General features: G+C 43.3%; 1 protein-coding gene across 5 annotated transcripts in view; it reads left to right on the forward strand.

Annotated features, from left to right (window-relative positions):
• The window catches only part of PIANP (PILR alpha associated neural protein), a 33,664-nt gene that overhangs the window by 8,805 nt on the left and 10,719 nt on the right, over positions 1–14,140 (forward strand). For 3 of the 5 annotated variants that reach the window (XM_075348304.1, XM_075348305.1, XM_075348302.1), the window contains exons 3-5: positions 821–1,386; positions 1,460–1,541; positions 13,679–13,861. In XM_075348304.1, the coding sequence (XP_075204419.1) occupies positions 821–1,386; positions 1,460–1,541; positions 13,679–13,861 (831 nt within the window). The remainder of the gene's footprint in view (positions 1–820; positions 1,387–1,459; positions 1,542–13,678; positions 13,862–14,140) is intronic. The other 2 variants (XM_075348307.1, XM_075348306.1) reach the window with 1 other exon arrangement.

A 14,140-nucleotide genomic window follows, 5' to 3' on the forward strand; every position in this document is an offset into this window, starting at 1 on the left:
ATCTTTGCTTCTGAGAGACTCTGCCTCTCTAACATACTCTTTTAGTTGAAAATTGACCCTCCAGCTGTTTTTCGTTAGTACCACTTATTTTTTCAGCCTTCTGTCAAACCCTGTCCCAACTTTCTTGAGATGTGTTGCTACCATCAATTTAAAATTGAGTTGGGGTTTTTTTCAAACCAAAAAGAAAAATGTCCAACGTTCAACTTCTGATCTGTTCTAAGTTCTGCAGAAATAAAATATGGTGATAAGAGATTTCCAAATCATCGCATTCTTGTTTTCTTCACATTTTACGCAGCGGGACAACTGTTTTGGATTTGGCTTTGTTTTACACATTGACCACTGAACTTAAAGGGCTGTGCATGTAGCGCACTAAGGTGGTGTAGACGTTTTTCTCCGGAATATGGTTTGGAAATGCTTGAATGATTTTCGCACAGAGGAAACATATTCAGAGTTGTATTATTTCAACCATTTATGGAAACAAAACCCTGGAGCCAAATCAGAGCAATGAGCTACAAAAAAAAGGATCCTAGGGGGGGACTGCATATGACATGGACTTCAGTGAGCGCCATGTAATACTTCACTTCTCCTGCGGAGGTGCTGTAGGGAAACTCAACACTTGCTGGTTACAGCTGATCACGCTGGGTCCTAGTGCTGGGACTTTTCGTGATCAGCTCATTCTTGGATAACTAAAAAGTTGGTCAATCTCTTTAAGGAATTAATTGAGGTGAGCTCAGTATAGGGCGACTAGGTAGAGCGAATGAACCAAGGGCTGGGGGGTTGATTTTGAAGTCAATCTACTAACCTTCCCCCTCTCTCTCAGGTCTGGTTTTCCTTCCACCTTCTTCATTTATTATTCAGTACTCCTATCAAGCACGTGTTCCTCACTCCCCAATCTCCTGCACCCCACGAGGTCTCCCCATCATAGTGCAATAAGATCTTCCTCTATCCCAGCTGTCCTTAAGCATCTACACTCCTCCCATCATCCTGCTCCACAACCCTCAGCCTCAACTCACCATCTCGACCTTCATGCTTCCTCCATGATCGGATCACAAGACTTTCCACCAAAAATCACATACTTCGCCCACAGGAACCCTAAGTACCTCCATCAGCGCTCTGCACCCACACGAGGCAAGCGTCAGTCCTCGGCGTCTAGTTTGCTCTTCCCTGCAGCCATCGAAGGAGCAGTTCCCCCATCTCAATACCCATGGGCCATCTTGTGGGACCCTACGGTAGCGGACGAAGAAGGGGCTCAAAGTTCTTCCACTCCTCGACCGTTTTACCATTCAGAGTGGGGCATCTTGGAAAATAATGAACCAGCACGTGGACTCGATTTACGAGGGGTCCCGACGACTCTCAGACCTCACGGATTTCCTCCGAAAGATGAAGGTGAGTGGAAACAGAAAAAGTTTTAAAAGCAAGATGTTGTCTGCACCTTCTTAATTTCTGCCTTTCTCAACAGGAACGGACCCACAACTGTATGTGACCATCGTTATCTCCGTGGTCATTGTGTTTGTGGCCACCGGGATAATCATCAAGTTCTGGTGAGTAATTATCAATACAACATTGTGTCTTGTACTCATACCAGCTGTACATATATAATTATATACAGGCGATGCCCAGGTTATACCAGCTGTATATATATAATTATATACAAGAGATACCCAGGTTATACCAGCTGTACATATATATTTATATACAGGAGATACCCAGGTTATACCGGCTGTACATATATAATTATATACAGGAGATGTCCAGGTTATACCGGCTGTACATATATAATTATATACAGGAGATGCCCAGGTTATACCAGCTGTACATATATAATTATATACAGGAGATGCCCAGGTTATACCAGCTGTACATATATATTTATATACAGGAGATACCCAGGTTATACCGGCTGTACATATATAATTATATACAGGAGATGTCCAGGTTATACCGGCTGTACATATATAATTATATACAGGAGATGCCCAGGTTATACCAGCTGTACATATATAATTATATACAGGAGATGCCCAGGTTATACCAGCTGTACATATATAATTATATACAGGAGATGTCCAGGTTATACCGGCTGTACATATATAATTATATACAGGAGATGCCCAGGTTATACCAGCTGTACATATATAATTATATACAGGAGATGCCCAGGTTATACCAGCTGTACATATATATTTATATACAGGAGATACCCAGGTTATACCGGCTGTACATATATAATTATATACAGGAGATGTCCAGGTTATACCGGCTGTACATATATAATTATATACAGGAGATGCCCAGGTTATACCAGCTGTACATATATAATTATATACAGGAGATGCCCAGGTTATACCAGCTGTACATATATAATTATATACAGGAGATGTCCAGGTTATACCGGCTATACATATATAATTATATACAGGAGATGCCCAGGTTATACCGGCTGTACATATATAATTATATACAGGAGATGCCCAGGTTATACCGGCTGTACATATATAATTATATACAGGAGATGCCCAGGTTATACCGGCTGTACATATATAATTATATACAGGAGATGCCCAGGTTATACCGGCTGTACATATATAATTATATACAGGAGATGCCCAGGTTATACCAGCTGTACATATATATTTATATACAGGAGATACCCAGGTTATACCGGCTGTACATATATAATTATATACAGGAGATGTCCAGGTTATACCGGCTGTACATATATAATTATATACAGGAGATGCCCAGGTTATACCAGCTGTACATATATAATTATATACAGGAGATGCCCAGGTTATACCAGCTGTACATATATAATTATATACAGGAGATGTCCAGGTTATACCGGCTGTACATATATAATTATATACAGGAGATGCCCAGGTTATACCAGCTGTACATATATAATTATATACAGGAGATGCCCAGGTTATACCAGCTGTACATATATATTTATATACAGGAGATACCCAGGTTATACCGGCTGTACATATATAATTATATACAGGAGATGTCCAGGTTATACCGGCTGTACATATATAATTATATACAGGAGATGCCCAGGTTATACCAGCTGTACATATATAATTATATACAGGAGATGCCCAGGTTATACCAGCTGTACATATATATTTATATACAGGAGATACCCAGGTTATACCGGCTGTACATATATAATTATATACAGGAGATGCCCAGGTTATAGCAGCTGTACATATATAATTATATACAGGAGATGCCCGGGTTATACCAGCTGTACATATATAATTATATACAGGAGATGCCCAGGTTATACCAGCTGTACATATATAATTATATACAGGCGATGCCCAGGTTATACCAGCTGTACATATATAATTATATACAGGAGATGCCCAGGTTATACCAGCTGTACATATATAATTATATACAGGAGATGCCCAGGTTATACCGGCTGTACATATATATTTACATACAGGAGATGCCCAGGTTATACCGGCTGTACATATATAATTATATACAGGAGATGCCCAGGTTATACCGGCTGTACATATATAATTATATACAGGAGATGACCAGGTTATACCGGCTGTACATATATAATTATATACAGGAGATGCCCAGGTTATAGCAGCTGTACATATATAATTATATACAGGCGATGCCCAGGTTATACCAGCTGTACATATATAATTATATACAGGCGATGCCCAGGTTATACCAGCTGTATATAAATAATTATATACAGGAGATGCCCAGGTTATACCAGCTGTACATATATATTTATATACAGGAGATACCCAGGTTATACCGGCTGTACATATATAATTATATACAGGAGATTCCCAGGTTATAGCATTTGTACATATATAATTATATACAGGCGATGCCCAGGTTATACCAGCTGTATATAAATAATTATATACAGGCGATGCCCAGGTTACACCAGCTGTACATATATAATTATATACAAGAGATGCCCAGGTTATACCGGCTGTACATATATAATTATATACACGAGATGCCCAGGTTATACCAGCTGTACATATATAATTATATACAGGAGTTGCCCAGGTTATACCAGCTGTACATATATAATTATATACAAGAGATGCCCAGGTTATACCGGCTGTACATATATAATTATATACACGAGATGCCCAGGTTATACCAGCTGTACATATATAATTATATACAGGAGATGCCCAGGTTATACCAGCTGTACATATATAATTATATACAGGCGATGCCCAGGTTATACCAGCTGTACATATATAATTATATACAGGAGATGCCCAGGTTATACCAGCTGTACATATATATTTATATACAGGAGATACCCAGGTTATACCGGCTGTACATATATAATTATATACAGGAGATGTCCAGGTTATACCGGCTGTACATATATAATTATATACAGGAGATGCCCAGGTTATACCAGCTGTACATATATAATTATATACAGGAGATGCCCAGGTTATACCAGCTGTACATATATATTTATATACAGGAGATACCCAGGTTATACCGGCTGTACATATATAATTATATACAGGAGATGCCCAGGTTATAGCAGCTGTACATATATAATTATATACAGGAGATGCCCGGGTTATACCAGCTGTACATATATAATTATATACAGGAGATGCCCAGGTTATACCAGCTGTACATATATAATTATATACAGGCGATGCCCAGGTTATACCAGCTGTACATATATAATTATATACAGGAGATGCCCAGGTTATACCAGCTGTACATATATAATTATATACAGGAGATGCCCAGGTTATACCGGCTGTACATATATATTTACATACAGGAGATGCCCAGGTTATACCGGCTGTACATATATAATTATATACAGGAGATGCCCAGGTTATACCGGCTGTACATATATAATTATATACAGGAGATGACCAGGTTATACCGGCTGTACATATATAATTATATACAGGAGATGCCCAGGTTATAGCAGCTGTACATATATAATTATATACAGGCGATGCCCAGGTTATACCAGCTGTACATATATAATTATATACAGGCGATGCCCAGGTTATACCAGCTGTATATAAATAATTATATACAGGAGATGCCCAGGTTATACCAGCTGTACATATATATTTATATACAGGAGATACCCAGGTTATACCGGCTGTACATATATAATTATATACAGGAGATGCCCAGGTTATAGCATTTGTACATATATAATTATATACAGGCGATGCCCAGGTTATACCAGCTGTATATAAATAATTATATACAGGCGATGCCCAGGTTACACCAGCTGTACATATATAATTATATACAAGAGATGCCCAGGTTATACCGGCTGTACATATATAATTATATACACGAGATGCCCAGGTTATACCAGCTGTACATATATAATTATATACAGGAGTTGCCCAGGTTATACCAGCTGTACATATATAATTATATACAAGAGATGCCCAGGTTATACCGGCTGTACATATATAATTATATACACGAGATGCCCAGGTTATACCAGCTGTACATATATAATTATATACAGGAGATGCCCAGGTTATACCAGCTGTACATATATAATTATATACAGGCGATGCCCAGGTTATACCAGCTGTACATATATAATTATATACAGGCGATGCCCGGGTTATACCAGCTGTACATATATAATTATATACAGGAGATGCCCGGGTTATACCGGCTGTACATATATAATTATATACAGGAGATGTCCAGGTTATACCGGCTGTACATATATAATTATATACAGGAGATGCCCAGGTTATACCACCTGTACATATATAATTATATACAGGAGATGCCCGGGTTATACCGCCTGTACATATATAATTATATACAGGAGATGACCAGGTTATACCGGCTGTACATATATAATTATATACAGGAGATGTCCAGGTTATACCGGCTGTACATATATAATTATATACAGGAGATGCCCAGGTTATACCGGCTGTACATATATAATTATATACAAGAGATGCCCAGGTTATACCAGCTGTACATATATAATTATATAGAGGAGATACCCGGGTTATACCAGCTGTACATATATAATTATATACAGGAGATGTCCAGGTTATACCAGCTGTACATATATAATTATATACAGGAGATGCCCAGGTTATACCAGCTGTACATATATAATTATATACAGGAGATGCCCGGGTTATACCAGCTGTACATATATAATTATATACAGGAGATGCCCGGGTTATACCAGCTGTACATATATAATTATATACAGGAGATGTCCAGGTTATACCAGCTGTACATATATAATTATATACAGGAGATGTCCAGGTTATAGCATTTGTACATATATAATTATATACAGGCGATGCCCAGGTTATACCAGCTGTATATAAATAATTATATACAGGCGATGCCCAGGTTACACCAGCTGTACATATATAATTATATACAAGAGATGCCCAGGTTATACCGGCTGTACATATATAATTATATACACGAGATGCCCAGGTTATACCAGCTGTACATATATAATTATATACAGGAGTTGCCCAGGTTATACCAGCTGTACATATATAATTATATACAAGAGATGCCCAGGTTATACCGGCTGTACATATATAATTATATACACGAGATGCCCAGGTTATAGCAGCTGTACATATATAATTATATACAGGAGATACCCAGGTTATACCAGCTGTACATATATAATTATATACAGGAGATGCCCAGGTTATACCGGCTGTACATATATAATTATATACAGGAGATGCCCAGGTTATACCGGCTGTACATATATAATTATATACAGGAGATGCCCAGGTTATACCAGCTGTACATATATAATTATATACAGGAGATGCCCAGGTTATACCGGCTGTACATATATAATTATATACAGGAGATGCCCAGGTTATACCGGCTGTACATATATAATTATATACAGGAGATGCCCAGGTTATACCGGCTGTACATATATAATTATATACAGGAGATGCCCAGGTTATACCGGCTGTACATATATAATTATATACAGGAGATGCCCAGGTTATACCAGCTGTACATATATAATTATATACAGGAGATGCCCAGGTTATACCAGCTGTACATATATAATTATATACAAGAGATGCCCAGGTTATACCGGCTGTACATATATAATTATATACAGGAGATGCCCAGGTTATACCGGCTGTACGTATATAATTATATACAGGAGATGCCCAGGTTATACCGGCTGTACATATATAATTATATACAGGAGATGCCCAGGTTATACCGGCTGTACATATATCATTATATACAGGAGATACCCAGGTTATACCGGCTGTACATATATAATTATATACAAGAGATGCCCAGGTTATACCAGCTGTACATATATAATTATATACAGGAGATGCCAGCTTATACCAGCTGTACATATATAATTATATACAGGAGATGCCCAGGTTATACCAGCTGTACATATATAATTATATACAGGAGATGCCCAGGTTATACCGGCTGTACATATATAATTATATACAGGAGATGCCCAGGTTATACCGGCTGTACATATATAATTATATACAGGAGATGCCCAGGTTATACCGGCTGTACATATATAATTATATACAGGAGATGCCCAGGTTATACCGGCTGTACATATATAATTATATACAGGAGATGCCCAGGTTATACCGGCTGTACATATATAATTATATACAGGAGATGCCCAGGTTATACCAGCTGTACATATATAATTATATACAGGAGATGCCCAGGTTATACCAGCTGTACATATATAATTATATACAGGAGATGCCCAGGTTATACCGGCTGTACATATATAATTATATACAGGAGATGCCCAGGTTATACCAGCTGTACATATATAATTATATACAGGAGATGTCCAGGTTATACCACCTGTACATATATAATTATATACAGGAGATGCCCAGGTTATACCGGCTGTACATATTTAATTATATACAGGAGATGCCCAGGTTATACCGGCTGTACATATGTAATTATATACAGGAGATACCCAGGTTATACCGGCTGTACATATATAATTATATACAGGAGATGCCCAGGTTATACCGGCTGTACATATAGAATTATATACAGGAGATGCCCAGGTTATACCGGCTGTACATATATAATTATATACAGGAGATACCCAGGTTATACCGGCTGTACATATATAATTATATACAAGAGATGCCCAGGTTATAGCAGCTGTACATATATAATTATATACAGGAGATGCCCGGGTTATACCAGCTGTACATATATAATTATATACAGGAGATGCCCAGGTTATACCGGCTGTACATATATAATTATATACAGGAGATACCCAGGTTATACCAGCTGTACATATATAATTATATACAGGAGATGCCCAGGTTATACCGGCTGTACATATATAATTATATACAGGAGATGCCCAGGTTATACCGGCTGTACATATATAATTATATACAGGAGATGCCCAGGTTATACCAGCTGTACATATATAATTATATACAGGAGATGCCCAGGTTATACCGGCTGTACATATATAATTATATACAGGAGATGTCCAGGTTATACCGGCTGTACATATATAATTATATACAGGAGATGCCCAGGTTATACCGGCTTGTTCCAGGGAATAAGCTTATGTTATACCAGCTGTATACACATAATCACACAGGGGCAGACATGCAGGCAGCACGAGGCCTGTCGTGCACTGGTTGGAGAAACATAATACAGTAACATTGATAGATCCGTATTCGCCATCGCGCCTATGTCGTTGCATAATCTGAGACATGTAAAACGCACGCACTTACTGTGGATAAATGACTGGCAGCCATTATGAGCCTTTAATTGTAGCGGCGCTGAGTGCTCCCCTGCTGTGTCCTTCTGCGTGACTTCCTCGGCACAGCAGAGCTGAGGAACTTTGCTTCCCCCACAGAACAAATTACATTACAGATCTATTCGGCTGCGATGTCACCTTGAATTTTCTACATCACTATTTAGATCATAAAAATACTTTATGGTGCGATGATTCTTCAATACAAATCCCTGACCCCGTATACTGGGGGGGGGGACGCCGGGGATGCGCGGTGCCAGGGGTGGATGAGCGGTGCCAGGGGGATGAGCGGTGCCTTGGGGGATGAGCGGTGCCATGGGGGAAGAGCGGTGCCATGGGGGAAGAGCGGTGCCATGGGGGATGAGCGGTGCCATGGGGGATGAGCGGTGCCTTGGGGGATGAGCGGTGCCATGGGGGAAGAGCGGTGCCATGGGGGGATGAGCGGTGCCATGGGGGATGAGCGGTGCCATGGGGGAAGAGCGGTGCCATGGGGGAAGAGCGGTGCCTGGGGGGATGAGCGGTGCCTGGGGGGATGAGCGGTGCCAGGGGTGGATGAGCGGTGCCAGGGGTGGATGAGCGGTGCCAGGGGTGGATGAGCGGTGCCTTGGGGGATGAGCGGTGCCAGGGGGGATGAGCGGTGCCATGGGGGATGAGCGGTGCCATGGGGGATGAACGGTGCCATGGGGGATGAACGGTGCCAGGGGGATGAGCGATGCCATGGGGGATGAGCGATGCCATGGGGAATGAGCGGTGCCATGGGGGATGAGCGGTGCCATGGGGGATGAGCGGTGCCATGGGGAATGAGCGGTGCCATGGGGGATGAGCGATGCCATGGGGGATGAGCGATGCAATGGAGGATGAGCGGTGCCAAGGGGATGAGCGGTGTCATGGGGGATGAACAGTGCCAATTTGGGATGAGCGGTGCCATGGGGGACGAGTGGGGCCAGGGGGGACGAGCGGTGCCAGGGGGGAATGAGCGGTGCCAGGGGGGAATGAGCGGTGCCATGGGGAATGAGCGATGCCAGGGGGGATGAGCGGTGCCAGGGGGGAATGAGCGGTGCCAGGGGGATGAGCGGTGCCAGGGGGATGAGCGGTGCCAGGGGTCGGCGGCTTTATCACACTTTCCCACAATCCTACACATTGGACCTCAAAGCGGAAGGGGCTCAACTGTAAGGAGCCGGGCGCCTCGACATCCATCACATGGCAAAGTCCTATTCACCGACAGCAAGCAGAGATCCTGAAAACCACAAAGAATTGATCCAGAATATATATGGCAAAGTCAGCTATCTAGACTCCAGGTCTGAACTATATAATTAGTCTCTGCATCAGCTGAGATGTGTCTATTCTAATGTTGTGCAGCAGCAGAGGAGAGCGGTATAAGTTTCTTTTGCAGCTGTTGTATATATCAGGGCGTTCTGCAGCATCATGAGGCTCTGCAGCAGCTGAGCTGTGTATGATGAGGCTCTGCAGCAGCTGAGCTGTGTATGATGAGGCTCTGCAGCAGCTGAGCTGTGCATGATGAGGTTCTGCAAAAGCTAAAGTTTGTATGATGAGGTTCTGCAGCAGCTGAAGTGTATATTATGATGTTGTGCAGCAGCTGAGGTGTATATTATGAGTTTCTGCAGCAGCTGAGGAAATATGAGGATATGCAGCAGCTGAGGTGTATATTATGAGTTTCTGTAAGACGTGAGGTGTGAATGATGTATGATGAGATTCTGCAGCAGCTTAGACGTGTATTATAAGGCTGTGCATCAGCTGAGGTGTGTGTTATGAGGCTCTGCAAAAGCTGAGGTATGTATGATGAGGTTCTGCAGCAGCAGAAGAAGTGTATATTATGAGGTTCAGCAAAAGCTATGTTATATATTATGACGTTCCTCAGCAGCTGAGGTGTGTAGTATGATGTTCTGCAGCAACTGATGTGTATATTATGAGGTTGCTCAGCAGCTGTTCGTATGATGGGGTTCTGCAGCAGCTGAGGTGTGCATTATCAGGCTCTGCAGCAGCTGAGTTGTGCAATACGAGACGCTACAAAAGCTGAGGTTTGTATGATGAAATCCTGCAGCAGCTGAAGTGTATATTATGATGTTCTGCAGCAGCTGAGGTGTATATTAAAAGGTTCTGCAGCAGCTGAGGTAATATGATGTGCTATGAAGTGGTATAGTAACAGTTGAGGTATGTATGATGAGATTTTGCAGCAGCTGTGATGTGTATTAAGATGTTTTTCAGCAGCTGAAGTGTGTATTATCAGGTTCTGCAGCAGCTGTAGGTTGTCATATGATGTTCTGCACAGGCTAAGGGCTCACTCACACATCCTTCTTTTTGCCGGTTTGGCGGATCCGGCGCGCTCCCGTAGAGTGAATACAGTACAATGACAGCGCTGTAACTTCCGGGTCACATGCGCCGGTCACATGACAGCACGTGACTGGCGCTTGTTGCGCTGTCATTGTACTGTATTCACTGTACGGGAGCCCGCCGGATCCGCGAAACCGGCAAAAAGAAGGATGTGTGAGTGAGCCCTAAGTGGTATAGTAACAGGTGAGGTGTGTATGATGTGATTCTGCAGCAGCTGAGATGTGTAGTATGATGTTCTGCAGCAGCTGAAGTGTATATTATGAGGTTCCTCAGCAGCTGAGCTGTGTATATTATGATGTTCTGCAGCAGCTGAGGTGTGTATTATGTTTTGCTACAGCCGAGGTGTGTATTATGATGTTCTGCAGCAGCTGAGGTGTATATTTTGAGGTTCTGCAGCGTCTGTAGGTTGAATTAAGCGAGGGAGGGCAAGATGTAAAACCAAATATAGCATTGTGTTATGACTACACCCTAAATATATGAACTAAAACTAGGAGACTCCACGGCCCCCCGAAGAAGACAGCGAAACGTGCGCATTGGGGCACGTTTTTCTCAAGCTCCACGCCAACCATTATGGGTGAGTTTAAGACAGGATTTTACCAATTACCTCTAGACATTGTTTAGCCCTACCTGTCTATTTATTAACTGGGATCTTGGTTCATGACCTGACTCCTCCATGCACTGAGGACTTAATTGATCTTTAGCCCTGCACCTTAGGATATACGCTGATGCGTCCTTGATTTGTCTGTACATTATGTGCTTTATTATTGGGGCTATTTTCCATTCGGTATATAGGAGCATATAGGAGTTATTGCTGGTCATGTCCCCTGGTTCTCCTAGTTTTAGCGTCTGTAGGTTGTATTATGAGGTTTTGCAGCAGCTGAGGTGTGTATGATGATGTTCTGCAGCAGCTGAGATGTATATTATGAGGTTCTGCAGCGTCTGTAGGTTGCGTTATGAGGTTCTGCGGCAGACATGGTGGGCATTTTGATATTTTGCAGCATCTACTCTATGACACACATAGCAGCTGCTGAAGAACCTCTTTTTTATAGAGTGGAATCACTAAATTCCGGGCGATCACTCAGAATGATTTATTGTGGTTTTCCGATGAGTCCATAACATTATATGATCTGTCGGTGACTTGTGGATAAGCCGTCCAGAATATAGCTTCTCGCTGGCGGCCGCGCTTCCTGTATTGGTGATGCTAGTGATAAGCGGTGTCCGCGCCGCTCCTCCGCTCCTGGCCGTCTCCTCGCAGGCTCCTTCCAGGCTGATCTCATCTCCTCGCAGGCTCCTTCCAGGCTGATCTCATCTCCTCACGTCTGTGCTGAGGATTTGCACTATTCCCGCTCTGTAATTTTAGCGGCTCTGTAAATTGCCACTTACATGCATGGCTTCCGCAGCCAGCGGCGCTGCCAGGACACAAATCCTCCCGGTAAATTCAATCACAATGTTCCAGCGTCTCCATCATGTGTGGGCATTACGGCCATTTGTGTACGGGTACTTTCACACTTGCGTTCTTTTCCTTCAGTTGCAATCCGCCGTTTTGGAAAACAGCGGAATCCGTTAACGGATTCCGATGCTCCCCATAGACTTGTATGGACGACGGATTGCGAGTGATGGACCTGCGTTGCTTCCGCTGGCCGATGCTGCGTTGCTTCCGCTGGCCGAAGCTGCGTTGCTTCCGCTGGCCGACACTGCGTTGCTTCCGCTGGCCGCCGCTGCGTTGCTTCCGCTGGCCGACGCTCCCTTGCTTCCGCTGGCCGACGCTGCGTTGCTTCCGCTGGCCGACGCTGCGTTGCTTCCGCTGGCCGACGCTGCGTTGCTTCCGCTGGCCGACGCTGCGTTGCTTCCGCTGGCCGACGCTGCGTTGCATCCGCTGGCCGACGCTGCGTTGCTTCCGCTGGGTGACGCTGCGTTGCTTCCGCTGGGTGACGCTGCGTTGCTTCCGCTGGGTGACGCTGCGCTGCTTCCGCTGGGTGACGCTGCGTTGCTTCCGCTGGCCGACGCTGCGTTGCTTCCGCCAAGCGGAAGGAACGCAGCATGTAACGTTAATTGCTTGCGTTAAAATGACGCCGAGCAGCGGATTCCGTTACATCCGTCAATAGTTATAATGGATCCCTATGGTGGCGGATTCCATTGAAAAGTGCTTTACAACGGAATCCGCCGCTGGATTCCCCTAATTTCTACTGAGCATGCGCAGCATGAAAAAAATAAGAAAAAACAAACAAACCGGAGACGACACATTCCGTTAGACAGACGCCTAACGGATGCAACAAGTCCGTTATGTCACAGGAATTATTCCTGTGAAATAACGGATCCGTTGACAACACAAAAATAACGGATGCGTCAAAACGACGCAGCAACAGACCCAGCGAATTCAACCCAACGCAAGTGTGACACTAGCCTACGCCGGGGCTCAGACCTGGGACAGGCGGGTGTCGCCCCCTATTGGTGACGGGATACGATGACTGATATTGTTTCATGCTCCTTTCTCATCTTCCCCCTCAGTTGTGAGCGCAAACAGAAGCGGAGACGTCACCGGAATGACCGCTGCCCGTTACCGGAGGAAGGAAGCCTACAACCGCTCACGGACCTCTCACCGGACACCGATATCCCCGGGCTTCACCCTTTAAAGCTGGGAGACTTCAAAACTAGCCTGGACGAGAGAGGCATTCCCTGCAGGACAAGCAAGTAAGACAATAGAAAACAGCGATTGCCACTAATTCAATATTCTAGCCCTGGTGGTCTAGTGGTACAATATCATATCCCTGGCTCTCTGGTATTGTGTCTCTTGTATTACAGTATCATGTTTCTGCTGGTCCAGTATTCTGATCCTGGCAGCCAAATGATGCATTGTTCTGTTCTTGGTGGTCTAGGGGAACAGTATCATGCCTGTTGTCCATTATTGTCCCTGGTGGTACTGTATCATAACAGGTGATGCAGTGTTTTGTTCCTGTGGGGTATAGTGGT

This window comes from Anomaloglossus baeobatrachus, chromosome 5 (assembly GCF_048569485.1).
Source record: "Anomaloglossus baeobatrachus isolate aAnoBae1 chromosome 5, aAnoBae1.hap1, whole genome shotgun sequence".
Classification (NCBI taxonomy): domain Eukaryota; kingdom Metazoa; phylum Chordata; class Amphibia; order Anura; family Aromobatidae; genus Anomaloglossus; species Anomaloglossus baeobatrachus.